This window comes from Leucoraja erinacea, chromosome 13 (genome assembly GCF_028641065.1).
Source record: "Leucoraja erinacea ecotype New England chromosome 13, Leri_hhj_1, whole genome shotgun sequence".
NCBI classification, from domain to species: domain Eukaryota; kingdom Metazoa; phylum Chordata; class Chondrichthyes; order Rajiformes; family Rajidae; genus Leucoraja; species Leucoraja erinaceus.
In genome coordinates this window covers 39,036,042-39,053,805 of record NC_073389.1, presented here as the reverse complement: position 1 = coordinate 39,053,805, position 17,764 = coordinate 39,036,042, and the positions used below count along the sequence as shown (strand labels likewise).

General features: G+C 44.1%; 2 protein-coding genes across 2 annotated transcripts in view; one reads left to right on the top strand and one right to left on the bottom strand.

The window, feature by feature from the left end:
- Positions 1 to 4,730: 4,730 nt before the first annotated feature.
- rpl24 (ribosomal protein L24) lies at positions 4,731 to 14,505 on the bottom strand. Its single transcript, XM_055644970.1, has 6 exons — positions 14,427 to 14,505; positions 14,222 to 14,297; positions 10,606 to 10,716; positions 7,497 to 7,633; positions 5,927 to 5,990; positions 4,731 to 4,855 (listed from the first exon to the last, which is right to left on the bottom strand). Exons 1-6 carry the CDS (start codon positions 14,429 to 14,431, stop codon positions 4,775 to 4,777), a joined length of 474 nt encoding a protein of 157 aa, XP_055500945.1. The 5' UTR covers positions 14,432 to 14,505; the 3' UTR covers positions 4,731 to 4,774.
- A 115-nt stretch (positions 14,506 to 14,620) lies between these two features.
- Positions 14,621 to 17,764, top strand: part of cep97 (centrosomal protein 97) — a 39,025-nt gene continuing 35,881 nt past the window's right edge. The window contains exon 1 of the mRNA XM_055644968.1: positions 14,621 to 14,724. Within this exon, the coding sequence (XP_055500943.1) occupies positions 14,628 to 14,724 (97 nt within the window). The 5' untranslated portion in view covers positions 14,621 to 14,627. The remainder of the gene's footprint in view (positions 14,725 to 17,764) is intronic.

Here is a 17,764-nt window from a genome sequence, read left to right as displayed (position 1 = left end):
GGTCAGCACCGGCTACAGCCTGCGAGAACCTTCAACCTCCTGGCAACCCACTATGACTTCCTGGCGACCTGCCTATGGCACGAGAATTCTGGCTACTCTCCATGGCAGCTTCATTCTAGTCGCCGTTAATTTTCCACATGTTGAAAAATTTGCAGCAACATAATGAGGCCACGACTAGTTCCCAAAATGCGGGAACTCCTTGTGACCATAAAGGCGACTCCCCGGCAACCACCCGCGAACATGCGGCGACTGCATAGTCTCCTGCAGTCACTTGAAAAGTCGCCTAAATGGGATAGGCCCATGACTGTATAATCTTATAGAAACTTACAAAATTCTTAAGGGGTTGGACAGGCTAGATGCAGGAAGATTGTTCCCGATGTTGGGGTAGTCCAGAACAAGGGGTCACAGTTTAAGGATAAAGGGGAAATATTTTAGGACTAGATGAGAAAAACATTTTTTACACAGAGTGGTGAATCTCTGTAATTCTCTGCCACAGAATGTAGTTGAGGCCAGTTCATTGGTTATATTTAAGAGGGTGTTAGATGTGGCCATTGTGGCTAAAGGGATCAGGGGGTATGGAGAGAAAGCAGGTACAGGATACTGAGTTGGATGATCAGCCATGATCATATTGAATGGCGGTGCAGGCTCGAAGGGCCGAACGGCCTACTCCTGCACCTAATTTCTATGTTTCTATGCCTATGTTTCTATGAGAGGGGGGGGAGAGAGAGAGAGGAGGGGGGGGGGGGGGGGGGGAGAGGGGGGGGGGGAGGGGGGGGAGAGAGGGGGGGGGGGGGGGGGAGGGGGGGGGGGAGAGAGAGAGAGAGGGGGGGAGAGAGAGAGAGAGGGGGGGGGGGAGAGAGAGAGAGAGAGAGAGAGGGGGGGGGAGAGAGAGAGGGGGGGGAGAGAGAGAGAGGGGGGGGGGAGAGAGAGAGAGAGAGGGGGAGAGAGAGGCAGGGCTGCCAACTCCCATGCATTGAGCGTAAGAATCACGCATTTCACCAAATTCTCACGCTGATCACAAATTTCTCTCGCTCTGTTATGAGAAATTCTGTGATCAACGAAAATTTCATAACTCTTATCAACTGCATGGGCCGCGGGGTGTTGGAAGCAGAAGCAGCGGCGGCGGGGACAGATGCGGACGGGGAGCGGGGCTGGCGAGTCGCTCGATGCAGCTCCGGCCATGGAGCAGCCTCAGTGCAAGGGTCCTGGCCTTCAGAGGTGTCGAAGCGTTGCGCCGCTGCCATGAGAGTCTCTGTGCCGAATTCGCCCAGGATCAGGCTGCAGCTCGGTGCATCCTGGAGGACAACCAGTGGCTGCTGGAAGTAAGTACCAAGCAATGGGTAGATACAGTGGAAGATAGACTTCAAATGAGGGTGGTTGGTGAAAGCATCCTGCTTGCCTGCTGGATTTTCACTTACTGTAACTGCAGGAATAATGTTCCCGATGTTGGGGGCGTTCAGAACCATGGGTCACAGTTTAAGAATAAAGGGGGCCAGTTAGGACTGAGATGAGAACAAAGTTTCTTCACACAGTGTTGTGAATCTGTGGAATTCTCTGCCACAGAAGGCAGTGCAGGCCAATTCACTGGATGTTTTCAAGAGAGTTACATTTAGTTCTTGGGGCTAACGACATCAAGGGATATGGGGAAAAAACAGGAAAGAGGTACTGATTTTAGATGAATAGCCATGATCATATTGAATGGCAGTGCTGGCTCGAAGGGCCGATGGCCTATTCCTGCACCTATTTTCTATGTTTCTATGCTTGAGTATATGGCAATAAAACGCGATCACTTGATTTTGAAGCATTGGATCAGAGAATCATTGGGACAGAGCTACCAGCCTTGGAGGGCATCTACCACACACGGTGTCTCAGGAAGGCCGTCAGCATCCATAAAGACTCATCACACCCCTGTAACGGACTGTTTGAACTACTTCCCTCCGGCAGACGTTACAAGGCCTTCTACGTCCGAACCTCCAGACTCAGAATCAGCTTTATTCCAAGAGCTATAGCGGCTCTGAACCGGACCTGCTGAGTGCCCCCCACCCCCCCTGGACTGTCTCCCTCGGATGGTCATGACACACAGATTTATTTATTTTACTTTTCTTTTTCATCGGTCGGAGCTGCATACTAAATCTCTTTGTACTGACGTGTAATGACAATAAAATATATTATTATTATTATTATTCATGCTCAGTGGAGGTATAATGTAGTCATAGAGTGATACAGTGTGAAAACAGGCCCTTCGGTGCAACTTGCCCACACCCGCCAACATGTCCCAGCTACTCCACCTGCTTTTCGTCCATACCTCCAAACCTGTCCTATCCATGTATCAGTCTAACTTTTTCTTAAATGTTGGGATGGTCCCTGCCTCAACTACCTCTGGCAGCTTGTTCCATACACCCATCACCCTTTGTGTGGATAAAGTTACTCCTTAAAAAGTTACCTCTTAAAAATAACATACCAAAAACATTGAAATCATACTTCTACAGTGCACTAAAACATGATTTTAATACATCAAATTTCAAAAAGCTCCTACCCTGGGAGGGGAGACACCCTTCTTCCACGCCCTCTCCCCACTCAGTTGCTCCACTCCCTCACTGGGTACCCCCCCCAAGGTCAGTGATCAGTGATCGGACGGCCTCCCCCCTTTCAAAAACTCCCCAATCCAATTTAAAGCATATATATTGCATTCAAGTGCAAGTTAAAAGACTCACTACAGTATGCACGATATTGCACAATTTCAAGCTGAAAATGCAAATGTTCCGTACCAATGGGAGGGGGACACCCTTCTCTCTCCTTCCTTTCTTAAAAAGTGGAGTTACATTGGCTACCCTCCAGTCCACAGAAACTGATGCAGAGTTAAGCGAACATTGGAAAATGCTCAACAAATGCATCCACAATATCTAGGGCCACCTCAAGTATTCTAGGATGCAGACCATCAGGGCCTGGGGATTTATCTGCCTTCAGCCCCGACAGTTTGCCTAACACCATTTTCTGACTAATGTGGATTCCCTTCAGTTCCTCTCCCAATCCTCTGGTTTGCCACTTCTTCTGGCCAATTTATATGCCTCTTCCTTGGCTTTAACACTATCCTTAACTTCCCTCGACAGCCACGGTTGAGCCGCCTTCCCAGCATGTTTCTACTTTGAAGGCAATTACCCGAAATTCAGGAAATGCTGGTTGTCTCCGGGTAATTGTAGGGAAATGAAATAGTTTCGGGAAATTTCCCGGCCTGGTAAGTCTTCCCCAACTGCACATGCGTGCCTGCCGCCACAACTGCGCACGCGCGGGGAGAAGCGAAGGGGTCCAATCAAGCCCGCAGAATGAAGAAGGGTTTCGGCCCGAAACGTTGCCTATTTCCTTCGCTCCATAGATGCTGCTGCTGCACCCGCTGAGTTTCTCCAGCTTTTTTGTGTACCTTCGATTCTCCAGCATCTGCAGTTCCTTCTTAAAGCCCGCAGATTTGCGGAAAAAAAGTATGTACCTGCTGCGCAGTTGGGGGAGGCTCGTTAGCCCCGTCACAATTGAAAATGGCGTCGGTGACGTCGTCTCCCCGCGTGTGCAGTTGGAGAAGGCTTACCGGGCCGGGAAATACCATGAAATTCCAGGAAATTTGGAATTCTATTTCAGGAAAAAAAAAATTTGGGTGTGGAAGCACTGCTTCCCAGTTTTATTTTTTCTCCAAACAGGGATGAACAATTTCTGGAGTTCATCCATGCGGTCTTTAAATCTTCGCCATTGCATCTCCACTGTCAACCCTTTTTGCCCGTCTATCCTAGCCCATTCCCGTCTCATACCTTCAAAGTATTCAAGTTCAGGACCCTAGTCTGAATTAACCATGTCACTCCCTATCCTAATGCAGAATTCCACCATATTATGGTCACAGTTCCTAAGGGACCTTGCACAACAAGATCGCTAACTAATCCTTCCTCATTCCATAATATCCAGTCTAGGATGGCCTGTCCTTTAGTCGGTTCCTCTACATATTAGTTTAAAAACCCATCCCGTATACATTCCAGGAAATCCTCCTCCTCAGCACTGTTACCAATTTGGTTGGCCCAATCTATATGTAGATTAACGTCACCCATTATAACCATGGTCAGAATGGTGCCATGCTGCAGTTCTAAATACGAGCTTTCCACCTCTTAACCAATTTTGTGTTACCATTCATCCAGGTTATTGAATTTTACTCTGTAGCCTTTTGAGGGATTTTGGCAAGTATCTAAAAATATCCATATGCACATCAACTGCAAACTCTTCAACAATCTTATTTGTTTTATTCTAAAGCAAATCAGATTAAGCAATAAGATTAATTCACTGATGGTTCACAAAACAATGAAATCCCCTTAACCCCTACAAGAGATAACCATAAAAGCCAGACTTCTAAGGCTTTCCATCAGCATCATGAATGGCATGCAGTTTGAGTAAGCGATTATTTTCAAATGACTTTTCCCTCAATATTTTGACAACTTGAACCATTTTCCATTTCACACTTCAACATACCAATACAGCTAGAAATGATTAGTAAAGAGGTAGTAAGGTTTTACTGCCAGCTATTCCAAGCCTTCCAGTAAGTTTGCAAATGACTTTCAGCTACATTAAGACCATTTTCCCTTTTAAATGTGTGAATATATTAAGATATCCAAATTAATACCACCCGTTAAGTTATTCACAATTCTAAATGTACTCAATTTGACTTTTGATTGAATCAGCAAGACCAAAAACACCACTGGATGTAATTCAGGCTTTATTTTACATTTCAATGTAGATTATTTTAGCGTTTTCCACCAACACGTGGAGCCTGGGACTTCATTGGCTTCGCATATTTCTGCTTCGGTGCCGTTTTCTGTGCAGCCTAGAAATAAATGAAAAAGTTGTGAAATGGATACTGCTTCAAGGACTTAATATTAAAATATTCACAGTACAGCATCTAGACATTCACCTAAAGAATCGTGGTTTCATAGAAATTTATTTGAAATCCCATCAACTTCGGAGATCACATTCTTCTAGTTTTTGCAGTGATCCTTACCTTCTGAACCATGTCCCTTTTCTACCCACTCTGGGAAAGTTTTATTTATTAGTACAGGCCCACCACTGCTTTTCCAGCAACCGATGTTCAGCCGCCTCCTTTAATCCGGATAAAATCACAAGGGTGCACTTGAAATTCCCCTGGAAGTTACATGAAAATGTGGCGCCTAGACCGTCCAAGGCGGCAGATCTCAACATCATCAGGACCTCCGTGCCAATCAACAGGTCTAATTTGCACCCTGCTGCCAAGGCTCTTAAACCACGTCTTGGCCTTCGCGGGCAGATCCATTCCCACAGCCAACTTCCACGGCCGATCAGTGGGCCAAATTTGCCTCCTCCAACTGGAGCTGGCAGATTGGTTCTCACTGCTGACTTCGCAGGCCTTGGTCCCGCAGCGGCCTATGCAGACCGTTCCGGTGCCATGGAACTCCGCTCGGAGTCCATTACCTCTGTTGGTTGGGCAAAACGGATAACCCAGAAAGACCCTGAAACCACAGATGCTGGAAAAGTGGTGGTAGATCTGTAATTATATTTCGTAGGTCGGTTATGCAAGTGAAATCATCTTTCATTTTCTCCAGTCCTAATTTTCTAATTTAAGAATAAACAATTCTATATTGTGTACCAAATCAAATTTTATTTTGGGAAAATAAACCTAAAATTTTTGCATTTTTAAATCATCTTTCTTTCTATCTTTGGTATACTTTTGATGCATTTGTAATCTTAGATTTTCATTCTTCATTCAAAAATATTTTTATACAACTGTGTGATCGTAATCACAACGCTTAATTATATTGAAACACATTTATCAATTATATAGTCATTCTCCCATATTAATGTTGTCTTGTATTTTATTATATTACTGGCACTTCCACAATTCAAAACAAAAAGATTTCACTACCTTGGCTGTAGGTGCGCTAACTTTCTTTGTTGCAGCTTTGGCTTTCTTGGCTTCCTTGGCAGCTCTGTTTTATAAAAAGCAAGGGTAAGCTTTGTTAATGCTTCACACTTAATTTCTCCCAATTCCTGCCTGTCAAAATTTATCTCATCGTTCTTCCTCTACCCACTATTTAGGCTCTGATCAAAAATGTTCAACCTGAAACATTTGCCTCTCATTCTTCATGGATGCTGCGTGATTTTGAGTATTTCCAGCATTTTCTATTTCAAGCACATGCAATAATCTTCTTTTAGATCAATGCTTAATTTACTGACACCTCTTCCAGGAATATTCAGTTTGAAGACTTGATCATTTGGTTGTCCGCCTTCATGATTCCCTACTCGCCTTCAGTTTGCTACCAAACTGGCTTTCACAGGCATATTATTACTTCTCAGCAATCAGAAGCTGAAATTCAATTTGTTAGGTCTCCAACCCACCCATGATCCCATATCTCAAAAGGTATTCTGCAGCTAAATGTTGCTCAGCACACCCTTAGATCTATGCTCGTGTCTTGCACCATTTCATAGATGTAGTACATTATTCAGCAGCCTCAAGACATCTCAAAAGTGTCATTGCCGGAAATTCCACGTCCTCTTAGAAACATAGAAATTAGGTGCAGGAGTAGGCCATTCGGCCCTTCGAGCCTGCACCGCCTCACTATGATCATGGCTGATCATCCAACTCAGTATCCCATACCTGCCTTCTCTCCATACCCTCTGATCCCCTTAGCCACAAGGGCCACATCTAACTCCCTCTTAAATATAGCCAATGAACTGGCCTCGACTACCCTCTGTGGCAGAGAGTTCCAGAGATTCACCACTCTCTGTGTGAAAAAAGTTATTCTCATCTCGGTTTTAAAGGATTTCCCCCTTATCCTTAAGCTGTGACCCCTTGTCCTGTACTTTCCCAACCTTGTCTATAGTCTTGTCTTACCATATAACTTAAAAAATAAAAAAATCAAACAAGTGACCAGGATTTTACAGCTATTCAGGTTACAGAATTCACAAAACACCACCTAAAAATGTGACATATGAAATAACATTTGCTCAGTTTTTTGTGATGCATGGATATGGATAACTGTGATAATGCCCATATTCTGGGACCAAGTACGCCTGTTTGATGTGAAGGGGGGGAATTTTAGGGCAAAGCAATGCACGAACTTTGCACGTCCGTTTATCCTTTCTATCCTGCCTTGTTCTTGCGTTTCAGAATCTGAAAGAATAATCTGTTTTAACTTTATTCGCCTATACCCTCCCGCTATGCATTGAACTCAAAGTTCTCAGTTCTTTGGCCACAGGACCCCCTTTAAAACCCTAGCCATTTATTTTTTATCTCATTTCATTTGGACTTCTCACTTTTAGTCTCTCTACATCATTTCAATGCAATCTACTGGCATGACATTGATTGTGCAACTTAATAGAATCTCTTTACTTCATTTTGGCAGGCTAAAGATGTTTAATGGTATTCTAATTCTAATGCAAATGTATAATAAAACTGTCCATGGACATTGCCCCAAAATACATTCAGTTCATACCTGATTGCTTGTTCTCGTTGAGCCTTGCGCACTTCTGGCTTCTGATTCCTCTTAGCCATAATCTCAGCCAGAGAGGCACCAGTGATAGCTCTTTGGAACTTCACTGCGCGACGGGAGCGCTTTTTTTGAATCTCTTCCTGAGGTGGGTTTGGGGAGGGAATGAGAAGATAAAGACTCTATTGTTATATCATTTTAATCCTCATTCAAATTCTTAATTGAATCATTCCAGTTGCAAGCAATATTGGCCCTGATACACTTTATATTTTAGAATTTTTTTGAAATTGCCTTTTAGTTAAGATGTTACAGGAACACATGATGTCACTTAACAATCAATCCCCAAATCACCTCAAAATTCATAAACAGTGGAATAAAACCAAAGAATAATTTGAAGGACCTGGCATGATTTTACAAGGCACTGAATCAGCCATTCCATATGTGTGGTATAATCACAAAGTGACCAAAGAAGGGTGCTTCTTTATATTTTGCTATGGGAGTGAGAAAGATATTGGACCAAACTACTACCACTCTGGGGGGGGGGGGGGGGGGGGGGGGGGGGGGGGGAGGGTAGGCACAGGCACAGGCAAAAAACAGACATGAAAGAAATTTAAGGCTGAACAAAACTTTTTTGAAGTTCCATATATCGCATGTTGATAAAACAGATTTGGGAATTAAATCTGTTAGAAATTCTCAGTGTGAGAATTCCAAAGCAACCTAATCCATTAATTAAAAGACAACTTGACGACAGACGATAGATAGAAAGGCAATCTTCTCTTCCCCATCGAAATCCCGTTTAAAAGTAGCACACAATAGTAAAATGGCAATCGAAAACACTAAGAATTTTCCTCAAAATTTCCAATCATTATCATCTAATCTGAATTACATAAATCAAGTTACTAATAAGGGCCAATCATATGTAAACAATGCAAAAACTTAGCTGATTACAAACGTAAAATTCAACTATATGAATGTGGAGGTGGTACTTTTGTATAACACCAGAAATAATTGGCACATTCGAATTCACAAATCTCAACCAAACAATAATAGACGTAGTTTTACTACGGTGGGTAGTGTGTGTGGGGGCGGTTAGTGTGTGTGTGACGCCACAGGCCCCCCGCCCCGCAACCACGCGTTGAGGGGACGCGACCTAACGGGTCCCACTTGGTCTAGTAACTATTAAAAGTCTGATCTTGGATGTGGATTTGTGTGTGATCACATCTTCTAAAAAAAAACAACGCACGAACGGTAAAATAACATATTCCGATACGAGATTTTTTCTGTGAAGTCAAAAATCATCTTATCTCAAAATTTCATGCTTTATTTCTCAAGATTAATGAAAATGTTCAAAAATCTCAAAAAACATGAAAAAAACTGTCTTTCGCTTATTTCCTGTGCTTACAGCTGTGATGTCACAATGGGATTGTAGCCCTGCTCGCAACATTGTTGCTATCCAAGTACACAGAGTCCTGCTAGCCCTAGAAAGTGCAAATATATATTTTTTAAGTCACAGTACACTGAGCTGCTTGCTAGCAGGTGCAATTGCATTTTTTTTTAAGTTTAAAAATGAGGGAGAGTGATTAAGGCGAAATGAGCAGCCCCTGTCCAGTTGTCGGCAACGGGTGAGTGGTGAAATATTGCGTTAGGGGAACGGGATGTGTTCGAGAAACGGGTGAGTGGTGGAATATTGCCTCCAGTTTAAATTCCATTTGGAATATTTTGGAGGACCAAGAAACCAAGAACGGGTTGCGTTGGGGGACCAGGCCTCCCGTGGGGGCTGTGGGGGCTATGGGTGAGTGGTGGAATATTGCATTGGGGAACCGGTTGCGTTGGGGGGACCAGGCCTCCGGTGTGACAGTTATTAATCAAAATGTTCACTAAATCTGAAAAAGCTTTGAAAAAAAATGGCTGATGATGTCACAATGGAATGGATCTGTGTGCGACGAGTGACGTCCCTCCCTACCTCCTGGCGTTATTTAAGATTCAGCCCTCTCATCCCCCACCTCTACCTCCTCCCCCCCCCTTCCCACTCCACCTCCACCCCTTTATTCAAGACGCTCGGGGGTTGCTTTCTCTCTGGGATCGCTTTCTCTTTGTTCCTCTCCCCCTGGCCTCTCCCCTCCTCTCTCTCCCTATTTCTCTCAGTCTCTCTCTATATACCTCCCCTCCCTCTAGACGCGCCTGCGAGTTGGGGGCTATGCGCGAGTGGATATGGTAAAAGGAGCGAATGAATAATATTAAATAATATCAAGGGGGGTGGTTAGTGTGCGTGTGGGGGATGGTTAGTGTGTGACGCCGGAGGCCGCCACCCCCCCCCCCCCCCCCCGCATTGAGGGGACGGGACCCAACGTGTCCCACTTGGTCTAGTATTCCTCCAAACCTTTCCTATCCAAACTTGTCCAAGGGACTTTTAAATGATGTTATACCATCTGCCTCAATGACCTCCTCTGGCAGCTCATTCCATGTATCCACCACCCTCTGAGTAAAATGTTACCTCTTAGGTTCCTATCAAATTTGTTCCCCCTCACCTTAAATCTAGTCCTCTGGTACTTGCTTCCCCACCCCTTATATATTTTGAATATATTTTGAAATCTTAGTTTATAAGATTCAGATTCAGATTCAATTTTAATTGTCATTGTCAGTGTACAGTACAGAGACAACGAAATGCATTTAGCATCTCCCTTGAAGAGCGACATAGCAAACGATTTGAATAAATAATAATAAGTGTCCGGGGGGGGGGGGGGGGTGATTGGCAGTCACCGAGGTACGTTGTTGAGTAGAGTGACAGCCGCCGGGAAGAAGCTGTTCCTCGACCTGCTGGTTCGGCAACGGAGAGACCTGTAGCGCCTCCCGGATGGTAGGAGGGTAAACAGTCCATGGTTGCGGTGAGAGCAGTCCTTGGCGATGCTGAGCGCCCTCCGCAGACAGCGCTTGCTTTGGACAGACTCAATGGAGGGGAGCGAGGAACCGGTGATGCGTTGGGCAATTTTCACCACCCTCTGCAATGCCTTCCGGTCGGAGACAGAGCAGTTGCCATACCACAAAATAAAGACATCTAAATTAAATCTACAAAAAATGCCACACGAGATATTCACTATCAACAAAGTTCACTTACAGATTGGCCCTTTTTGTGTTTGCGCCTGTACAACACAGTCCAGTTGATTTGTCGAGGGTTCCTCTTGGAAAGAAATGCAGATTCGCATTTTGAATTCAGAAACTGGAAAACCTAAAATGAATTGGAAAAACACTATAGAACTTGCAGATACATCCAATTAAGCTGGTAGTTCATTTTTTTCAGCAATGTACATGTGCCCAAGATTGAAGTTTTATGTGATCATACTCATGTAAGAGTACAAGTATGCATAAAGGGCCTGTCCCACGAGCATGCGATAAGCGTGACTGAACCGGAAGCTTGGGCCGCGCGGAGGTCGAGTGATCCTCGTACAGGGCCTGTCCCACCAGCATTCAACTGCATGCGGCGAGCGCGACCAAACCTGATGTCGTGAGGAGGTCGAGTGATCCCGTACAAGTTGACGTGAAGTTCGAGCGAGGTCCGCGGGAAATTCGTCAAGACGCTGCGCACGCCCGTCGAGGCGGTGCTTACGGCCTCAATGCGGCTGCGAGCCGGCAGACCATTGCCGTGCGGAATTTTGGACAGTGTTAGTTTTTCGGAGCCCTGCGTGTTGTCGGGACCAGCTCCGCAGAACTCCACACGGCTCCGGCGATCGAAGTGGGACCGGCCCCGCGAGACCGTACGGCTCAAGCGACCACATTAGGTCGCGCTTGCCGCGTGGTCGCATACTCGTGGGACAGTCCCTTAACCTTGCTACCAATTGACATGTCTTCTAAGCACCTTACTTGACAGCGCATTCATTGCCATGTCTTTGTATACTTCTGTTTGAACGGCTGCTTCCTGCTTTTAGCACCAGATGATGTAGAAGCCATTTTGGAAGCCTCCTTCTCCCTCCCTCGCTCTCTCCCTCCTTCCTCTCTTTCCCTCCCTCTCTCCTTCCTTTTTTTCTCCCTTCCTCCCTCTCCCCCCTCTCTTTCTTTCTCCCTCCACGAACAGTCTGTGACCCATAGCGCTGTGGCCATTACGTTATGTGTAAAGGCAATAGCGCTCCAGCTGGTAGCGCTATAATTAGAACCCATAGTGCCGTTTATTTAAATTCCCACTCGCTAAACTGATAGCGCTGTTTAAACCTATAGCGGGACAGGCAGATCAAAGCTTTAAAAAATAATCATCCAGATCTTGAAATTTAAAATACTAATAGATTTCATCTGCTATAATTTTTAGAGGTACAGTAAGACTTTTTATATTCTTGCATTTTATAAGCAGCAAGATGAAACAGGAAGTCGGGCCAATTTAAAAAAAAATCCGTATTTTACGAAGCAAATCCGTATTCTTATCGCATTTCCATACAAAATACGGAAAATCCGTACTACTTGGCAGCACTGATAATCCTTTTAACATAGCAAAATAATGATCACAGCTCTGACAGGTGGTTGAAGGAAAAGTTGGTATTGAGCCACTTTAAGAAAATATGAGATAAGTTGAGAGACTTGATCACTGAAAGCAGATTTTGAACATCTTGGGAGACTTGGGGCCCAGGCAGCCGAATAACAACCACTAATTTAAAACCCCCCTAATCTGCAAATGTTGAGGACACACAATTGGTCAAGCGCATATCCGAACAGGTGGACTGGAAATATCTAACAATAGCAAAGAGTCTATCGAGGAATTTATAAACAAGGATAAGAATGAAAAAAACCCCAATAAATTGCTTAAAGCATGATCCAATATTGTCAGCAAACACAAGGTTGTGAGTGAATAATAATAATAATAACAAGAATTGGGACATGTGTGCTAGAATCTTGGTTGGCTTCAATTTCACAAAGAACAGAATGAGGAAGGCCAGTCAGGAGTTCTCCAATAATCCAATCTTAAAGTAAATCATTGACATGGATGTGTATTACGTGAGCTGAGCCTAACTAAGCCCGAGTGATCTAAAGGAAGTGGAAATAGACTTATATAAATAAGCATGAACAGAAAGCCCAAAACGAGGATCAAATTTGTCAGGTCAACAAACTTTATTTTAATACCCGATTTCCAAGATTAAATTGTACTAATACACAGTCATTTGTGACAACGGCTCACTTAGTTTGATGCAACTTGCCCATACATTTGAAACCCTTAACTTTCTTTCATGTTCATTTCTTAGTTACTTGCTGTCCATTCTTTTCTGGAGCCCTAAAGAATTGCAAACAATTACAGATGATTTCTTGGTCACTCACTAGATATCCACACACTTCAGTTATTCTGCTTTTTCACCAGTTTACTGACCAATAGGTGGCAAACCTGGAAAGACTGAGGAGTTTTGGTATGTCAACAAATACTCTCTTGAACTTCTACAGGCTATGGTGGAGAGCACATACACTAGTTACATCACGTCCTGGTTCTGCAACTCGAACGCCCAGGAACATAGATTACTAAACTCTGAACTAAAAAAAGGAGGGTCTGAAGAAGGTTCTGGCCCACTTATCCATTTTCTCCAGAGATGCTGCCTGACCTGCCAAGTTACTCCAGCGTTTATTGTCTAACCAGTATCAGTAGTTCTTTCTTATTATCCAAAGTACAAACTGGGGCCTTGGTTGCTCTCAGGACATCGGGCTTCTGTTTTGAATTAATATTGCTTTTTTTTTTTTAATTATTGAATTTATGTTTGTTTTATGCTACCTATTGAGCACTATGTTTACAGACATGTTATGCTGCAAGTACAAATTTCATTGTTTTGGTACATATGACAATTAAACATTCTGGACCCTTCCTAGTCAGAGATGTGTGGACAATAATCCCCAGGCAACAGTACAGAAAAAGGATTAAATCTAAATCTTGTATGCTAGAGTATGGCAGACTATGCCTTTAACGGTCAAGGTTTCAATGAAACAATGCCTTTAATGAAACATGGTTTCCATAAACATTAACAAGACTTTGTTTCGATCAAAATATTCAGGAAATATCCGCAATTTCTATCTCAAAAACAGGATTTAGTCTGGAAAAGGGTTCTGACCCAAAACATCACCTGTCCAATCTCTCCAGATGCTACCCGACCTAACTCAGTTCTCCCCGGACTTTTGTTTTTGCTCACTATGCCAGCATCTGTAGTTTCCTGTATCTACAAGAATACGATGTATTGGCATTCTTGTTATAAGTAAAAATGAACTCTTGCAATCGAGAAAAGATCCAGGTAAACTCATTGGAAGATCAAGACCTCAAATGATTACTATGCAGATAGAGAATATGCACTCAAAAGTTACTTCAAAGTGAGGTGTTATACGAACCTCCTGTTATGGGTTTTGTGTTTGACTGGGAAACTCTAAATGGTTGTTTTCCACTGTAATGTATCGTATTGGTAAATAGCCATTTAAAATTTCCCAGTCAAACACAAAACAACATAACAGGACGTCTGAAGAAGTAACTTTTGATAAATTAGTAAGTCTACAGCCAAGTGATACGTTGATGGGTTAGGAGGCTGAACTGGACATATGACCAACTTGACGTTAAGAGACTAGTCTACCCAGATGTCAACTTATAATGAAACGTACTCATGGGAACGCTCGATAATAGCCATGGGTCAACTGCTGCCCAGACTACAGCAGGAAGTGTCCTTTGGTATACGGCAGAGCTTCTAAACCTATTCAGTTCATTGTATTTAGAGCTTTTTCTTTACCTTCCCATCAATTCTGGCATAGCGCTTCCCGTGACCGGGGTAGATCTTATACCCACTAAAACTGCACAGTTCGACCCTGGGGAAACAAATAAAATGTCACAATCGTTGAACGCGCGTAGTCGATTACAAAATATAATCGAAGGTACAATAATTTCGCCATTAAAACAGCGGATGGAAACAGATTAAAACTCTGCCGAAAACTCACTTCATGTCGACAATTAAAATGGCAGCGCGGAGAGAGAGAGGGGGATTGTGGGCGCGCCGCTGTGAAGATATACAAAACAATAAAACAAATTATGCGTTGAATTTTGAATATAGTTAGATATTTCGGAATAAATAGTTCGGTTCCACTCTATGAAAAACGAAGAAGAGTTTTGCTGAAGTAATTAAAGTAACCAATGAGCTGATGCAGCGGTTGCTTGGCTTTCACCAAGCGGGAAGTTGTTGCGCGATGGCGGCGGGGCGGGTGGAAGCTGCTGAGATGACAGTTAAAGCGGCTGAAAGTAAGTGCTTGTTTCAAGCCTAACGGGTGCATTGCGTGTTTTATATTACGTTTACAAAAAAATATTATGCACAACAGCATAATCTGTTACTAAAATCAATGTAATGGGAGGATAACGGCGTTGCATTCTTTACCGGCCTGGTTTAATGTGCGCTAACTTCTATCCGTTGTAGTCTGTGCATTGTAGTTCTCCATCCATCCAATTAGCCTGAAGTGAAGGGGATGGTCAGTACTTTACAACTACAACTACCAGAAAACACCATACACAATACCAAAGCCACCAATACAAACTACGACTCCTTTGATAATACAAACTACGACTCCTTTGATAAATTCTTTTTAGGCAACGTTGCACGATTCCCAAGTTTCCCCATTCCTTATTAATATTCGCATTTATAACATGTGTAATGTAAATCAAAAACAAATTGCAGAAGTAAAAATAGAAAAGACTGGAAACATCAGCAGCTCGGATGGTGTCTGTAGAAAGAAGAACGGCGTTAATGTTTCGTATCTGAGACCCTTCGTCGGAATTAGTGAACAGAAACGTTGACTATTTTTCTATTTCCACAAACGCCGTGTGTCTTTCCACCAGCTAACATCCAGCCAGCATGTCCTTTAAAAAAAAGGTTCAAAATCTGCACTTTCTCCATGTCAAATTTTGAAAAATAAAATAAACTGCCGATGTTGGTAATTTGAAATAAAACAGACATTGGTGGGTATATTCAGCAGGTCGGTGACATCTATGAAAAGATAAATTGGGCAAAAAAACAAAGTTGGAGTGTGGGTGTGGGGAGGAAGGGGGGTGTGTGGGGATGGACGAAAGTGTGGGGGGAGGAGAGACTCCACTCAGCGGCCACCGGCCGCGGCACCACACAGCGACTTTCCCGACACCACAGCGACTTTCCCGACACCACACAACGACTTTCCCGACTACACTCTTGCGGACTCAATCAGCACTTGTTTACTCAGCCCCGCCTCCGGGGCTTTATTCTCCAGCGGGTGCTGGAAGAGGCGTTACCTTCATGGTGACTGACAGGCGAGAAGACCAATCTACTGATCGCACGATTTTTTAAACCTTTATAACTTTTGTAATCGTCCACTGATCGGAATAAAACTTGGTGCGCTTGGAGGAGAGGAGAACGGTGAGTAAGGTGACGGAAAATCCTAGCGATAAAGGGTATTGTTTTTGCGCAAATTAAAAAAAAAATAAAGCAAAAAGTGGTCAAGATAAGAGTTTTAGTAATAGTATAGATAATGTCAGATTGAGTCATGATTTCAAGTTCCTGAAATTAGATTCGAATGCTCTACATGAATGAGACACTCCCACCAGCATGATATTGTATTTGAGTTAGATCAAGAGCGTTTTATTGTCATATGTCCCAAAACAGAACAATGCAATTCTTACTTGCCGCAGCACAATATATATGTACACATAGTACTCTGTAAACACTATATCAAACAATAATAACATTCTATATCTATATTTTAAAAAAAACCCACTAATAGTGTGCAATAGCTCACAAGTCAATGTAGTTTGGACATTATGGTGTTTAATAGTCTGATGGTTGTAGGGCAGAAGCTGCTCCTGAACCTGGATGTTACAGTTTTCAGGCTCCTATACCTTCTTCCCAAAGTTAAGTGAGAGTATGACCAGGGTAGTGTGGATCTCTGATGATGCTGGCTGCCTATTTTAGGCAGCGATCCCTTTTATACGATACAATAGAACTTTATTCATCCCTGGAGGGAAATTGGTCTGCCAACCGGCACAACACACAAGGTACACGAATACTTGAAATTATAATTAAATTAAAAGTGAAAACAAAAAGAAAAAGACAAGTGACTGTTGGCTGGCTGCTGTGTGCACAGCCTTAACCGGAGCGAACAAACAAATGAATGCAGGCTTAACCTCTGGGCAGAGGAATCTAAAACTATAGTGCCCACCCCCCCTTCCCCACACCGGGTCCCCCTTTGTTCTCCCACTGTCCCTCACAACGGTTCCCCCACGCCGGGACCTCCATTTTGTTCTTCACAGTGTGGCGGCTTCCCCACACCAGGTCCTTCATTGTTCTTCACAGCTGTCCCATTGTCCTAGCATGGGGAGGGGGACTGCCGTGAAGAGCATTTCCCTCCCCCCTCATGCTCATCAACCACTGATCGCGGGTCGATCACGAGGCCCCACCGCCATCAAGGCTCCCATTGCCGCCGAGGCCCAACCACCGTCTATGTCGAGGCTCAGGCTGCTGCGGTGGCACCTGCTGCCGCCGCCACTGAGGATCCTACCACCGCCGCTGTGGCTCCTTCGGCCCAGGCAGGCCTCGCCGCCCGGCTTCACCACAGTCCCCTAGGAGGCCTGCGGGGTGAGTCGAGACTACCACGGCGCGTTTCAGTCGGCAGCCGGGTTGATCGGTGGGGGGATTAGTTCCTATGATGATCTTCATTCCTACGCGTTCGAGTTGCTGAACGAGGCGGTGATGCATCCAGTCAATATGCTCTTTTGTACCTGTAGTAGTTCAAAAGGTTTGTTGACACAGAATCTCCTCAATCTTCCAAGGAAGTAGAGACATTAATGGGGTTTCTTTATGATTGCATCTAAGTCAAAGTCAAAGTAGCCTTTATTGTCATTCAGACCTTTTGGTCTGAACGAAATTTCATTGTCTTGCAGTCATACATATAATAAAAATGACAAAAACACACAATAAACACAAATTTAACATCCACCAGGCACCTCCTCACTGTGATGGAAGGCAAAAATCTTAAAGTCCTTGTCTCTTCCCTCTTTGTTCTCCCTCTGCTCCGAGGCGACCTGTGAGCTCCCGACGTTGTCGTCCATGTTGTGGCTGATTCGCCGAGGTCAGGTCGCCGCTGCCGCCGGAACACCACAGCTCCGTTGTCGGGTCGTCGCTGCCGCCGGAACGCCACAGCTCCGTTGTCGGGTCGCCGCTGCCACTGCAGTCTGGGTCTGTTATTTACATAGAAACATAGAAAATAGGTGCAGAAGGAGGCCATTCAACCCTTCGAGCCAGCACCGCTATTCATTGTGA

What these genes read in the sequence shown, in the direction of transcription:
- rpl24 (XM_055644970.1), bottom strand. An exon ending in ATGCCAGAATTGATGGGAAG is followed by an intron (nt 10,717 to 14,221) that starts GTAAAGAAAAAG and finishes AATTCATTTTAG; the next exon opens with GTTTTCCAGTTTCTGAATTC. An exon ending in AACACAAAAAGGGCCAATCT is followed by an intron (nt 7,634 to 10,605) that starts GTAAGTGAACTT and finishes AACCCACCTCAG; the next exon opens with GAAGAGATTCAAAAAAAGCG.